Source organism: Scatophagus argus, chromosome 7, assembly GCF_020382885.2.
Source record: "Scatophagus argus isolate fScaArg1 chromosome 7, fScaArg1.pri, whole genome shotgun sequence".
NCBI lineage: Eukaryota > Metazoa > Chordata > Actinopteri > Scatophagidae > Scatophagus > Scatophagus argus.
In genome coordinates, this window is record NC_058499.1 from 25,548,138 (window position 1) to 25,564,260 (window position 16,123).

Consider the following 16,123-nt stretch of genomic DNA (forward strand, 5'->3'; position numbering starts at 1 on the left):
GCATGCTTGGTGTGTGGCGTGCTCTGTAAGTAATTATATTAATTGATATATGGACTGATTTCCAGGGAAGAGGAGAAGGGAACAGTCATTGTGACGAAAAAAACTGACGATGAGAAGGACTACACAGAGAAACAGTCTTCCATAGCAACAGTGGATAGAGTTGTGACCAGCAGCCACGCCTCACGTAACTACTTACGCTCTTTGAGCCACATTAGTGAAGGTAGTGCTGATGGCATTGTACTGACGGACAGAGCAGCCAGCGAATCAGGAGAGGTGATGGCCTCCAGGCTTTCCATCAGTGACACTGAAATGGAGGTGCCCAGCAAAATACCTGAGCCTCCCACCCAGCCACCCAGCTTTGGTGCCACAGACACAGACCTGTCACCAAGGAGGCTTGGTATCATTGAAGAAAACACATCAGCTGGCGATGTCACAGATCAACGTCAAAATGGAAAGAAACAGGATACATCCAGCTCCGTGCTCACATCCTCCCCTCCCAGGACTGAGGGAGCACACCCTAACCCCCCGTCACAAATGAACACACACCCACACCTAGAATGTAACACACTCCCGGAGACTGGAGATGTAATTTATGTAGCCCAGCGCGTATCGGTGGAAGAGGATATGCCAGGTGCAGGAGCAGATTGTCTGTCCAAGGAGTGTGATGGTTTGGTGGACAGTGGACTGGAAGAAGCCCTGGGCGCTGTGGTTTCTTCTCTGGATGACTACAGAGGACAGTTCCCAGAGTTACAGCTACTGGAGCAAGAGCTGAAGCTGCTGCAGGTTACTCTCAAGGTGAGGATGCAGCAAGTGTGAGAAAGTTACTTCCAGTTGGATAGAGTAGCCAAAAACTGTCCTAAGTAAAAGTATTGTTACTTTGTTGAAACAAGTATTCAAGTAGAAGTAAAGGTTGTCATCAAAACGACTTGACTAGCAAGTAACTTCATAAGTAAAAGAAGATAGAAAAAATACAGGATCACAGCTGTCTTCTTCCCACTATTTTCCATTATATGACATCATATGACATCATTTCAACCACAGATAGTCTTTCTCAGATAAAGATCAAGAGTGATTTATGGTCAGGATGCAATGAAATATCATGTCATCATCTCCTGATTAAATAATCTGCTGACAAATACATGAGGACAATATCCCCAGTCTGTATCTCCAAGTCTGATAAGTCTGATAATAGCCACAGGAGGCGGAATCACTGCGCTGGGTCAGTTTGAGCAGCCGGGCTGTTTTTCGGTTGTTGTTTTTTTTGTTATCACACACACATAAAAGTCTCTAATCTTACTGAACATGTCCAGAATCAAAAGACTCATTAAAGCTAATTAGGAGATAATGATATGACTTTGGTGTGTAAGTGCTTTCACTTTGGTTGAATTGTTAAGTCAGTCATGTCAACTTTTCTGTCTCTGCAGAGTAATATAACAAGTCAGTTTTTTTCAAAGTAAAATGTCCCACTCACTACGTGTCTTGGTCACAAATCCTTAGAAAACAAATCTAGGAGATCTTCATCAAAAAAAATGATATCAAAATCTATTGTTTTGCATAGAATGTAATTTCTGCTATTAGGGGTTTCACAACCAAAACAATGTAAACAAAGGACTTAATCTGAGGATTTGATCATGTTAGTTGTTCAGTAACCTACATTGCCGCTATAAATCTTAGAAAGACTTAGAAACAAATGTTCATGGACGATGTAATGTTTCAAAGTTTTATTCATGCTATGTTTACTCCCATTTGCCCATTCTTTGCTCACTTTCAGAGCAAAGTTTATAGTAACAGGCAATGAAACTAAATACACCATTAGCTTGAATAAAACTACAGATGTCTCTGGGTTCAAACACTGTCGGAAACATTTGAGGTAATGTAAGTACACACCTCAACAGAATGCAATACAAATGCCCAGTTTTAGACAATTTAATATAGACAAATTACATGGCATATCTTTAATACCAGTTATGTCATTCTCACACAAGAACAGTTGTCAGCTTATAATAGTGGCATTCCACACCACACATTCATCATTCTTAATAACTCTTGTTTTGTTAATTTATAATTGTGTACAAATGTATTCGCATGACAGTTTTATTTTTATCTACTGTGTCAGTGACAAGATACACCTGGTGCGTACTGCTATCTAACTGTGTTATCAGTGTTTGATATTAAGGTGTAACCAGGTTTATGCTGTCTCACCCTGACTGTGGGTCTGCCCATTCCCAGTATGTGCGTACACAGACATATATACATGCATGGGGACATTTTCTGTCATAAACACTGACCTTGTTAGAGTCAGTGGCGGGCCGTGCATTTGGTTCCTGGGCCTTCAGTGGGGACATGCCTGACTTAGTCCACCTCTTAATACAACCACTATCACATCACAATTATTAAAACAAACATCAATACTATCCAAAAACACAATATGACAAGGAGTGGCATTAGAGAGAGAGGAACTTCACGTGTTGAGGATAATTACCATCATTAATACAACAAGAAACACAGTTAAGACACCTTGACTGTTAGGAGTGCTACTCCTCATTGGGACTGAAGACTGGTCCTAATGTAGCAAAACATCTCGACAGTTCTGAGGTCCTGGTTAGGAACTGATGTTAGGTTTAGTTAAGGGTAAGGCAGGCCTTTATTAGTCCCGCAGTGAGGAAATTCTCAAGGTTTAGGTATGAATAAGGTTAGGGTTTTGTTGAGACTGTACAAGTCATTATATTGTCCTAATACACATAAGTGTAAGTGTGTGTGTTTGTGTTTGTGTAGGGCGGTAAGCACAGCCGTTCACCCAGCATGGCCAGCCTCACAGTGGAAACCGCTCTGGGTAGCTTTGACTTCCTCAACATGTCTGAGTGGGAGGAGGATGAGGAGGAGAAGGGTGACAAGAGGAGTAGAAATGGCAGGTCAGTGCTGACAAATGAAGAACAAATTTTTCAAACTTCACTTTGTTCATGTTGTGTGTGATCTATCGAAACCACAACCACAAGGCACACTCTCTTCAACAGTTAGTAAAAGAAATGAAATGACCTTAACATAATTATCTAACTTGAGACATGTTCCTGTATGAACCTAATAATCTGTTTGTTTTGGACAACTTTATTTGTTCTTAGTAAGCAGATATCCAGTGTCAACTCCTACTCGAGAAAAGTCTCACTCTTATTGTATCATCTCAATGATATGTAGAGGAGGTGTATTGCACCATCACGGCAGTGCAGACACACTGTTGTACTGAATAAACCACAGCTGTGAGAGCATGTAAGCAGGCTGGAAAAACATCTTATGTGGTCGTATCTCCTCTGAAATAACACAACAACATTGAAATATGACTTCACAAGGATTTATTTTCTTTGCTCGGTGTCACAAACTGCTGTGCCTTTTTGTTGTTTACTGTATCATGTCACAGGTTGTACTGATTCAGATTGGAATCTGAAAACAGTTGGGCTGACAGCAGGTACAACCTGATGATCACAGTGTTCTTTGTTTCTTAATTTCTCACTGCATGACATGTATTTTCATTCATTCTAATTATGTCTAAAATGAAGCCAGAACTGCACATTATTTCTTATCTGTAAGTGGAAGCCATTAATTGTATGTGATGATGGATGAGATGAGAGCCAAACCATCTTGACTGCTCCCTGATGGTTGGCTGAGGTACAGGTCATGAACCCCCCTCCATGCAGATGTGACATGAGCCATTTTTCTACTAACATGGAGGATACAGTGTATCCAGGGCTTTTGGTTTTGTTTTTGTACAGTTGAAGGAAATGGAGATGTGTCGTCCATCTTTATATATATCAAGTGGAGGAGACATTCATACATAGACATCCTTTTTAGACTTGCAGATTTTAATTGTTTTTAGAAGGTTTGTTAAGATGTTCAGTCGTAACTTCGTTACAGAGGTGTACTAGTTTTAACATCTGAGCCACATAGTAAGCCAGTTTTAATCCTTACCAGGGATGGTAACTGTTTCAGTATAAGTGAAACACAACTTCCTGTGGTGGTGTGCTGGTGGCCCACCGTATACAGCTGGTGCCCATTTTATTTTTTTATACATCTGCAGTAGCAATAACCATGGCTAGAGGTATGATGTTTTTGGATTGTGCTTCCATCTGGCCGTCTGTCCGCTCGTTCTGTCCTATATTTGCTGTAACCTTGCAAATCACATTTTCAGCCAACTTGTATGCTAATTGTGACAAAATTTCTCAAAAATGTCTATAAGGATAAATGTACGAAGTAATGACATTTTATTTCCAAAATGTCAAAGGTTAGTTTCACTAGGACATCATAATGTTTCCTGCCCATTATTCAACATCATAACTGAGGAACAGTCTTCTTCCTCTCCCCTCATCAGATCAACATATAATTCATTATTTTACATCGCTAACTGTGTGTCCAGTTCTCCTCGTAGTTTTGTGTCTCTCCCTTCCTTTCTTTCTCTCTCTGTATCTTTCTGCAGGTCTCTCTACATCCAGCCCATGTTGTTCTTCTATGTAGTGCTATTATAACTAACTTAAACAACATATCAGCTAAAAAACAAATACATACAATACATAGTCTTCAGAATTCCAATTCTAACAACCTGTCATGTCTGTCCTTTGTAATGTATGGTGTTTATTGCATGTATGTTTCTCTCTCTCTCTCTTTCATCCTCCCTCCCTTCACCCAGCCGACTATCAGCAGGATGGTTCTCCCTTGTGAGTCGGGTCCTGCTCAAGGTTTCTTCCTGTTAAAAGGGAGTTTTTCCTTGCCACTGTCTGCTTGCTCGGGGGTTCAGGCTCTGGGTCTCTGTAAAGCATCTAGAGACAATTTTGATTGTAAAAGGTGCTATATAAATAAATAATTTGAAATTGAAATTGAATATGGGTGACCATATTTTACATTTGGTCAGATACTCAAATGGTGACGCTAATCTTGGGTGTCCATCTTGAAACTGTGCTGATTGTATAGATCTTCTGTGCTGCCGGATTGAAGAAGTGACATTTTAGAATTCGTACTTTCTTTGCAGCAGCATCCATATTTGAAGCATTGTTGTCCACCACAAGTGCATTGGGTTGGCTGATATTGAGCTTCAGTTGTTTGTTGTTGCACCATGTGACAAAGCTTTTTTTGGTAGACAGTATGTGTTTGTGGTAGGGGTAGACTAAGCATATGATTAGTGGTTCACAGTAGTGCACACTTTCAAATACATTTGAAAAGATAACTTAACAAGAAAAGGCATGAGTAAAGGCAAAGGCAATATAATAAACAGCAACTGCTCACTGTCAGCTGCAATTTATACAGATATTCTTTCTTAGTGTGTGCAGTAATACTCACATTTTTGTACTTATGGCTTTTGTATATTTTCTTATTAATTGTGTTACCCTCTTTTATGACAGCTGTTATCCTGTGTGTGTGTGCTGTTGCCAAGCTGAGAGCCTAATTTCTGACTGAAGGACACAGAAAAATTAACAAACAGAAGTGAACGAATGTATATGAGCACTCAGAAGTGACTTAAAATTTCTCTTTTATGTATGTAGATCTCTGCAGGACAGAGGCTGGGACAGCCCTTCCTCTCCCGCCTCCCCCCTTACCACAGGCTGCACGGCTCTAGACTGCACCCTGGTGGTCCACTTAAAGAACTGCAGCACGCAGCTGTTGGTAGGAGATTTGTAACATTGTAATTTCCTCAGGCCATTTTGTTCACTCAAATACAAGTGTGTACATATGTAGTATAGATATGTACAAGACATTGTTACCTTATGGCATTCTCTCTGTAGCGTCTGGGTACGTTTGGGCCTCTGCGGTGTGGAGAGATGTATGCCTTAGACAGACTGCTGAGAGAGGCAAGAGTCTTCGAAATCATCCGACGCATTGCCAAAGACAACCCAAAACGCCTGAGACAGCCTGATGAAGGTAAGCTCTTGCATCTAAATGTCTATCTGGCCCTCTGTCTGTTTGTCTTAATGTTACACGCAGCATTGACTTCTCTATTCAGAAGAGCCAGTGGACCACCAGCCACAGTGGTGTCATATATTGACACTTTCCATTCACAGCAATGTGATGCATTGAAACATTAATACCTCTTTTCCCACGAGCCCTTGATGTGTGTGTTGCGTGATGAAAAAGGTATAGTTAATAACTGCCTAAAGTACACAGTGCTTGTTGTTTGCTATTTAATTTAAGCCAACTTGCATTTAAGTGATACCTGTAAGATAAATTCTTTCTGTGGAGTGGTGATCGGGAGGAGGTGGAGGGGACACAGATGTGCGAGAAGCTAGAAAAGTGAGTGAACCCATTGAAGACATAACATGCAGATCCAATTATTGATTCCTGTTAAACTGGACAAGATATTTGAGGGTTTCTTTTGAAAAAAAAAAAAAAAAAAATAGACTACCTCTGTTTGTATTTATCATCCGACAGGTTTTTTTGTGTGTGCACTCCAGGGCTTATCCATCAGAAAGGCACTAGATTGTTTTGAAGAGATATTGCAAATTTTTAAGAGCACTCAGAACATACTTCCACCTAAATTAGGCAAAATATAAAGAAACAAGCTTTTCCTAATCTTTTAACTACATGATTAGGTCAGATAAATGCACGTTGATCTCTGGGTTGAGATTATCGTCTCGTATGAGGTCAAGAATGAATTTCCAAGATTAAACCATTATGAGACCACATGAGAGCTCATCAAAAGTGAATCAATCAGTTCTTCAATGCTATTAAAAGGCGGTAAAACGTTATAATTGACTGCTAAGCGCTGCTTGCGGTTGGATCAGGCGGGTGTATTGGCGGGAACTGGATACCACGGCTCTGCCGCCCGATCACTACTGCACAGACTCTGTCTCCAGATGATATCATCAGAGCATCATCCATCTTTATATGCACTACACAGACAAAAGTATTAGAACACCTGACCATCACACCAACAGGGACTTTGTTGACATTGTAATCTAAGTGCATGGACGTTGTTGTGGTCCGTCTTTGCAGCTTCCACTGTTTTGGGAAGGGTTTTCATCGGATTTTTGTTCCTGTGGGAATTTTTGCCCATTCAAGCAGGAAAGTGTTTACGGGGTCAAGCACTGGTGTTGAGGGTTGTCCAAAATGTCTCGGTATGCCGAAGCATTAAGATTCCCTTTCACTGAAAGTAAGGGGCTTGGTCCAACCAAACCGGAGTTCAACTATAACCAAATGTGACCAAATACCTTTGTCTATGTAGTGTATTTCAGTGCCTTAAACCTGAAGAAATTACTTAAAAGTAAATAAGCTAGATCCAAAGATTCAATTCAGTTCAGTTTTATTTAAAGTGCCAATTCATAACAGAGTTATCTCAAGACACTTTACAAGTGTGTAAACAACAACCAGAAAGAAGAGAATCAGAGAAAAACAGGTCCCAGGGCAAAACCCCACACTGAGTCAGCATATGGCGACAGTGGTGAGGAAAAACTTCCTTTTAACAGGCAGAAACCTCGAGCAGAACCAGACTCAGTGTAGACGGCCTTCTGTTGTGACCACCTGGGAGGGAGAGGGGGGAGAGACAGGAGAGGGGGAGAGACAGGAGAGGGGGAGAGGAGAGAGACAGGAGGGGGGAGAGAGAGAGAAAAAGGAGAGGGAGAGAGGAGAGACAGGGAGGATAGAGAGAACAGTGCAGAGCAGGAGCAGCAGGATCCAGGCAGGGCCATGGAGAGGGTTCTGGATCCAGCAGCACTATCAGTGCAGTAGGCAGGGCCATAGAGGGCTCAGGATCCAGATTGAAGGATAAAGAGCAACTTTTTCCCTTCCTGTCTTGTTACTCTGACCTGTCTTATCTCCATCACAGTGATACCACAGTTGGGCCAGTGTCTGGGTGCTGTTTCACTATGGCAACAGTGTGTGGGGCAGGGCAGTGTGTACAGCGTCCATGCTGATTGCTTCCTGGCTATGCTGTCAACAGTCTACTACAGCACACTGCCAGAGAGGGTCAGCAACATGGCCGATACAGGTACAACAACATTTGTGCATGTACATGTGCACGTATGTGATGGGTACGTGTCATGTTAACACCTGTGTGTATGTTTCTCAGTGTTCTTATGTCTGGCCGAGCGAATGCTGGATCAGAAGTTACCACGGCGAGGCAGCAACAGAGAAAAAGTGTCAGTGACGCTCTTCCAACTGTGGACTTACTTGGAGGCCAGTGGCATCAATGACATGGAAACACACATCATGGAGCTGGCAGAAGAAGGTATTACACACACACACACCCACACAAAGGTGAATGAATGGAGAAAAAGCTTTTCATCAGAGACTATAATTAGTGATAACATCCTTCCAACAGTGTGGTTGGTGCAGAGCCTTGCGTCATGTGACCAGGACGTGATTGTCCACGCTCTGCGGCATCCTGCAGAGTGCAGCCTGAGGAGAGAAGGTCTTCACTCTGTGGCTAAATTACTGAAAGACCCACGAGGCAAAGTGTCAGCCACTGCCAGTTCTGTACTCAGAGGCCTGGCTGCACAGCACAGACAGAGAGAACAGGTGAGAGGACAGGAGTGTGTATGCACTCTGTGTATATGTGCACATTATGTTTCAAACATTCATACTTTACCATAATCTTAGAATATGCTTTAAAAATATTTGACTTTCATACTAAATTGTCTTGTTCTCTTTGATCTTAACCAGTTCTGAGATAAACCTACTACTATTATCTCTCCAAGTTTACTGTTTAATGTTTAAATTCATTGTTCTGTGTGTTCTATATCATCCGTGTAATTCGAATTTTTAATGACATTATTTGGATCTGTTTCTTTTTATGACAAATCTCAGCACCATATTTGTGATATTTGAATATTTTACTGCAGAGACACCCTTTTATGATAGAATGGCCAACTTGTAACCAGGATATCTAATGAGTGTGACATTTTACAGTGTAATGGTGACACTGTTTCTAAGTTTCAGCACACATGCCGACATACGCCGACATTCCTCTTTATCTAAATGGACACAGCAGTACTGACATTCTGTGTAGGGACAGACTGATTACAGGCTTTCCCAATTATTGGCTCTGATAGTCCAAGTTTTTCCATATTTTCAGATCATTGGTATTTTTGTGTTATTGCTGATAAAATAAATAGATTTAAAAACAATTGTTTATCATAGTACTAGTAGTAATAAATATTATCTAAATGTCATATATATATATATGTGACATTTAGATATACACGTTATATTAATATACACGTTATATTAATAATATGAATCTGTAAAGTAACTCATAACTGAAGTCATCAAATAAAAATAGTTGAGTAAAAAGTACAATATTTGCCTTCAAGTGGAAGTATATACTAGTGGGAAATCAAGCTATTTTAAGTTAAGTACCGCAAAATTATCCAGAAGTATAGTGCTTCATTAAATTGTGCTCAGTAATTGTAAATTTAACTAGTAATTATTCTAAATTTTGATAGTAAAAGGACATCAAATATCAGTTTTCTTCATTACTAACAATCAGTATTGGTATTCACGCTGAAAAAAACATACTGATCGATTCCTAATTTTATAATGAGTTGGAATAGGCTGATAATATTGATTAGGATCTTATCATAAGGCTTTAATCAGACAAACACATTACAAGAATAGCAATTTAAAAAGTAGAGCAGTGCTTTGTCCAGCGATCAGTTACGTGATTACATAACAGCAGTAACAATACCGCCGAAGCTAGCCACAGCCTCATACATGATGTTCTTGTGCTCAGGCTTTGGTCAGCTGTTTGGAGCTGCTGGAAGATGACAATGTGGACACCAGAGTCTGTGGATGCAAGGCTTTGGCTTGTCTAAAGGTACCTCTTCAAATCTGTTCTACTCCGTCAAAATACTGTCACTATGCTTTTTAGGGCATCATTGCTTGTAAGATTTAAATTTTCTGCTAACCAATGTGTTGTATCTGTTGTCATTGCAGGCTAAAGAAAGCATTGACCAGTTAGTGTATCTTTGTCGAACAGACAAAGAGGAAGTCCGCGATGCTGCCAAGCAAGCGTTGCTAGTGCTGGGTAATGACAGCCATCATATATACCTTTTCTAATGTTTGTTGGGTGAATTCAGACTGTATTAATGCACCTACACATAATGAACATGCTTCTTATTATATAATATTCACTCCAACTGTTGCTTTTCTGTATTTTTTCCTCCATTTTTCTTCCATTTTTCTTCCATCCATTTATTTATTAGGCAATAATTAAGGAAGTAATAAGAGATATAAATATTTTTTGTTTGTCAGCCAGAGAGGTGAAGTCCCTCCCCATCCAGTATTTGCCAGGGGACGTTAATTCAGAAAAAATATGTATGATGGTGAATGGAGAGAGACAAGTAATGTTCTGATCCAATTTGAATTGTGCCATTCATGGGATTTTAGGACAGTTTTGCAAGTCACAAAATAGACAGTAAAGCATCATTTAGTCTTGGGTGAACGGCATGTTTTATCTCACCATCTATATCACCTTGTCACCCTGGCCCAGAAAACATATGAAAATATACATTTGGCCATGTTGACAGCTGCTGCTATGTGGGACTTTTTTCTGTTAATTTGACTTTTTCCAACACAAATGTCTCTGGAGAGGATTCATGCACTCATTCGTCTTTTTGTTGTCCTTCCATTCATTGCGTGAAACAGGCGAGGAGGGGAAGATGGCCCACAGACATGTGGAGACATCTCAGGACAGTATACCGAGACTCTTCGCTCCAGGAAGCATGGCCAGCACAGCTTTCTGACACCACACACACACACACACACACACACACACACTGGGTGAATGTTGTGCTTTGACACAATGTCATGAGAATGTACAGTTTGCTGTTTGTTCTACTCCATTACTACCACTAAAACATACAAAGACAAATATAATCTATAATATTAAGTATACACACTGTCACTGTCTGAAAGATGTCTGTCATATTACTCACATCAAGGACAGCAACTCTACTGAATACTGGGTGAACATTTATGGTCAGTAAGCTACAAACACAATGTTTATCATCCTGTGCTAACTACTCTGAGAAAATCAGTCGGACTGGAGAGATGACTGAAAAAATGTACAATGTGAGCAGGCTCGATTGGAAGGGTGGCTGAAGGGAGGGAGTGTAATAATGAAAGGGACAGTGAAGGAATAAGATGTGGGAGAGTCAACGGGACAGGGAGGAACTTGTCTGTGTTGCCTGAGTCATAATCAAGTGAAAATAGTGGACAAATTGCAATCATAGTCCTGTTCCTCTGTGGCCCACACACAAACAGGCCTACACTGAAGTAACACCTAAGTTAGCCAAAGTCTAGAAAGCACTCTCAAGTCACTGAGTTATATCATTTTCATTTTTATAGCCTACTAAGTGCCCAAAAAATGTACAGAATGTTGAGTTTCTTATATTTTTATGGGTTTTCTTTTTGACTGGTTACGTACATATACAGAGTAAATATTCCATTCTACAGTATAATGCTACCTCTTCTGTAATCTAAAACTACCTTTCTTAAGGGATACTACTCTGTCCATTTCAGATTAAATGCGGTTTTACTCCAGGTGGACACCTTGTTGTGTCATGTAACATGCCTACACACTGAAAATTAATGACAGCAAAAGGCTTTTCTCATGCACTTCTGCCTTTACTATGATCTACTTGTTGATTTTAATTTTTGCCAGATGATTGTGGTTACTTGTCTGCAGTACTTGCACCAAGGCTGTCGTAACCCTTTAAGACGTGTGTGTGAGTGGGCTTGAAGCCGAGTTGACACTGAGTCTAAATGACACTAGGACACTAGCGAAAATAAGCACTTGTCAATGACAGTGCAGAACAGTTAACGCGATATTAAGGAAGTAGGCGTCTGTGTGAAGATCTGACAGCAGATGATATGCACAAACCTCAAAGTCTTCTATGAGGCAGCAACGGTCAGAAGTACAAGTATGAGCCTAAACATCCACACACATTTGTTCTCAGAATATAGATATTCTGAACTTCACAAACTTATTCGTATTCATTCAGAAAAGCTTTTTCATTGCAGGAACATCTAGCAGATTGCGAATGTGAACTTACTGATCCGCAAGGGACAGAAGCGTCTCTTTGAAGTGTTTGTTTTCAAGGACGGGTTTGGATTTTCCTCTAAATTTGTCCTATCAGACTTTTAACAAACTACGTATAGTTCGTACAGTGTGTCTTCTGACTCCATCCAAAGGCACAAGCATTACTGCCTGTTCTGAAAGGCAGGACGTAAAAACCCTGCTGTCGGAGCCTGCTTCTGGCAGCATCGCTGATCTCTCTCTACGATCTCAGTTTTGTGTGAATGTGAGGAAGAATGGTTTTTTGTCTCTGTATGTCAACCCTGTGCTGAATTGGTGACCAGAGTGTACCCCACCTCTCACCCAACATCAGCTGGGATAGTCTCCAAGCCCACCCTCCACCCTGCACAGGATATAAAGAGGTTGCTAGTCATCCAACTCCTCCCAAGCTCTAAAGAGCACCAGTGGGTTGTTAGCAATATTAGCTAAAACAAAGGCGTGCATCTGAAAAATGAAATGGTATTTTCTCCTTGTATCATGGTGTTTTTAAAGCCCAAGCCCATATTTCTGCACAACCCATTGTAGGAAGGTATCACATTTTGGATTTTATGTGAATTCAGATGAAGAGCATGTCAAACAGACATATAGACTGCAGCTTTTCATTGTCCGTCCATGATGCAGACAGAAGAGGCAGAGATGTAACATAGTGACTATATATAGTCTGACTTCACACCCTGTGCACTGTTATTGATTGAGGGCTCACTGCCCAAAAGCCCAGAAACGTCCCCATACACTGCAAAGTAATAGTTATAGTAAGTAGAAGGAAATACAGGTGCAGGGTCATACACTATTCTGTTGGGTAATAAGTGGTGATTGAGAGATGATGGTGATGTTTCAGCTGTGCACATGTTGTTTTCAGATTTGCATATCATAGAAAAGTGGATTGTTGGCCTTGGTGGAGGTCTCCTCTTTCCCAGTTGTTCCTGCATTGAAAAGGAAATTAAAACAAAAAAAAAGCAAAACAAATACATCTTGAAGATAATTATTTTTTGAGTGCAAACCATGACTTGTTCCTCCTGACCATAACTTCGTGTATGCATGTTTCATCACGGAGAGATCATCAAAATCTTAATTTAATTTAGGTCGACTTGAGTGTCCTGTAGGCCTGGGAAGCAAAGAAATGAATAAGATTATTTTTTTTATTTTACTGGATTGTATTTGTTGATATGATGGGAAAATATGCTTTATGTTCTTTTACATTCTTGTTCTTCAGCAGAGCTGGAATCCTTTAGCTGGTATGATGTATGTACAATGAAGCCACTTGCAACAGGTAAGCAGGTGGTGCTTAATTGTGTTGCTCAGGACGACACTTGTGGCTGAGGTAGGGAGGGAACCCTGGACACTGTAGATTCAGCAGCTCAATAAGCTGCAGTAAACAGCCGCTGCATGTTTTAGCCGGCAGGCTTAGACAGGAAACTGCTTTCTATCCCGTACCTACCACACTGCTAAAGCTGGCTTATTAACTGTGAAATGTCATTTAATTCAACAGATATTTTTCCCTGATTGTGTCTTGTATGCATTTATGCTTAATGTTGTCAACATATTGGCAGCACCTAAAAACAAAAGAAAAGTATAACTAACACTGTGGTTCTATATAAAGATCTCGGGTGGAAAATTTATGTTCTGCACAGACAATTGTTTAAATAAATTGGTGCCATTATTATTCTTATTATTTTTTTTACAATTCTGGTATATCTTCTTCTTTATGGAAATACATATGAATAGATGCCACTGGAATTCAATATTCTGTGATTGTAAACTGTTTTTATCTCAGTCTTAATTTGTAAATGTATGCATTGTTTTTTTTTTTAGATGCATTTTTACTTTTCTAATGAAACAATTTATTTTCAGCCTTTCATCCAGTCAGTTTATTGAACTGATTCAGCGAATGACATGACCTTCTGTGGTGTTTAACTGTACTGCTGGCATACTTACTGTAAAGGGGGGTGGCATTCTGTTTGGAGTCATGGAATATTTGCATTACTGTCGCAAACTGCTTTGGAGGACTTTGTCTTATTTGATGGTGATAGATTGGTTCAGCCAGGTCCAGGTTCACTTAAGTTCACCTTAAATTCAGATCCGTAACAGATGAACGTCAAACCTGAACAATTTCTTACTTTTAGAAAATAGGGAGAGAGGAGATAGGAATAATTATAATACAACTGTAACAAATTTCAAGTAAATTTGCCCCTGACATGGAATCATAACCATTAAATAATAGTGTGTTTACATGTTTATTCCATTTGACTCAAGTAATAAACTAAAATCTGATGCTTACCAAAGATGGTACACAACCATAATTCCACATAAATAAAAACAAAATGTGATATTTTCAAACAAACTGTTTATACCAACAACAGATTGTTCTTGCTTGTGAGCAAGAGTGTGTGTAAATAGGATGTTTCAAGTGTAATTCTGACAGTGAAAAAAAATGGTATCAACAGGAAATGATACATAATTCATAGCCCAGTTAGCAGTGGGACTCTGTTGCAAGGCAATCAATCCACCACTTTGGTCCAGACTAAAATGTCTTGGTAAACAATCCATGAAATTTGGTTCAGATAGTCATGTCAGGGTCAGTTTTAATAACTAAGGTGATCTGCCTACTTTTTTTTTTTTTTTTTTTTTTAAACACCACCATCAGGTCAAATTTTCTGTGTGTCTGACTGGTTTATGACCTGCAAAACTGATGACATTCCTATCACCCTCAGCTGGCTGATTAGCAAATATGATAAGGTGGAAAACATAGCTGCTACACATCAGCATGTTAGCATTGTCATTGCGAATATAGTACAATTCTGATATTAGCATTTAACTGAAAGCATTGCTGTGCCTAAGTACAGCCTCATATGGCTGTAAACTACAATTATTTCTGTTGTCTTGGCTTTTGTACTGCTGTCACTAACATCACACACAAATGTAACAATTGTAGTCCGACTGGTGATAGCTTCAAGCAGATCTCACTTTCTCAACATGTGAACATGCTATGTAATCAAAACTGTAGTGTGTGACGTGCAAATGGAACCTTTCAGGTTGTTTTCTTAATTTTACAACGTGCCAAAGCTGTTTACTTCTCTTAGACTGACTTGGACGTTTCGCAGCAACACGAGTGTATTGAAAATCTACTTCTATATGACTGTTATGGGAAGTAAATGAGAATGTGACCATTTTGACTGAGCATTAGGGCAAAGGCTTAAAAAAATAGTTGAGTCATGAGGAAAAAAGGAACATCATTATCAGAATCCTCATATTGTTAGAAATGAAATTAAAATAATCAAAATTTGGGCAAAAATGTTTAAAGAATTCTCACTGAGTTTAATCTTAGGTTTATTATTCAGAGATTAATCTCAGAACTATTTCTTCACATAGACCTTATTCTCTTTTATGCATTGTAGGTGCACAATTATTGAAGGCAATAATGAATTACTGTTATGTACTGTTGTGTTGACGTTACAGGTGGTCAGACAACTAGATATTTGTATTTTTTGTTCAGTGTGGATGTTGGTTCTTTAATAGGCTGCAGTGACACTGAGATATATGACTGATGTGACATGAGGGGGACTCACTGTTTGTACTTGTAATGTATTTATTGCATTTACTACTATTAGTTTCTATAGGACAGCAATGTGCTACTATACCTCTGAATCATTAAAGCATCTCAGTGTTTAAGTGCCTAAAGGTTTGATAATAACAGATGCAATAAGACATGGATGAGATACTTTATTTAAGAATGGAGAGTGCAAAGTAGCATTGGAAATAAAATGTTTAATTCTTTTTCTTTATTAAAAATATGTCATTCTGGTGTCAAATATATAAACAAATAAAAATACATTTAAATGATTGTCTCATGATATTGTGTTTGTAATAACATAAGCTGCTCACACATAGGGGAATTTCTTAGTCAGATGGTTGCTTTAGAAGGCATCATTAGACTTTATGTCTCCTAAAACAGTGATTTTTTTTTTTTTTTTTGCACAGACTAAGGACATTGGGTGCCTCTGGGTGTCCCATGTAGAACTTTAGAATGCACAGTAACATTTTACCCATACACCATAGGATGTAATGCTGTAT

At 39.4% G+C, this 16,123-nt stretch overlaps 1 protein-coding gene across 4 annotated transcripts in view; it reads left to right on the plus strand.

Annotated features, from left to right (window-relative positions):
• The window catches only part of ripor1 (RHO family interacting cell polarization regulator 1), a 57,883-nt gene extending 42,614 nt beyond the window's left edge, over window positions 1-15,269 (plus strand). For all 4 annotated transcript variants that reach the window (XM_046394775.1, XM_046394778.1, XM_046394774.1 and 1 more), the window contains exons 15-24: window positions 66-795; window positions 2,776-2,912; window positions 5,526-5,646; window positions 5,766-5,901; window positions 7,802-7,963; window positions 8,045-8,203; window positions 8,297-8,493; window positions 9,707-9,790; window positions 9,910-10,000; window positions 10,621-15,269. In XM_046394775.1, the coding sequence (XP_046250731.1) occupies window positions 66-795; window positions 2,776-2,912; window positions 5,526-5,646; window positions 5,766-5,901; window positions 7,802-7,963; window positions 8,045-8,203; window positions 8,297-8,493; window positions 9,707-9,790; window positions 9,910-10,000; window positions 10,621-10,718 (1,915 nt within the window). In that variant the 3' untranslated portion in view covers window positions 10,719-15,269. The remainder of the gene's footprint in view (window positions 1-65; window positions 796-2,775; window positions 2,913-5,525; window positions 5,647-5,765; window positions 5,902-7,801; window positions 7,964-8,044; window positions 8,204-8,296; window positions 8,494-9,706; window positions 9,791-9,909; window positions 10,001-10,620) is intronic.
• Window positions 15,270-16,123: the final 854 nt, after the last annotated feature.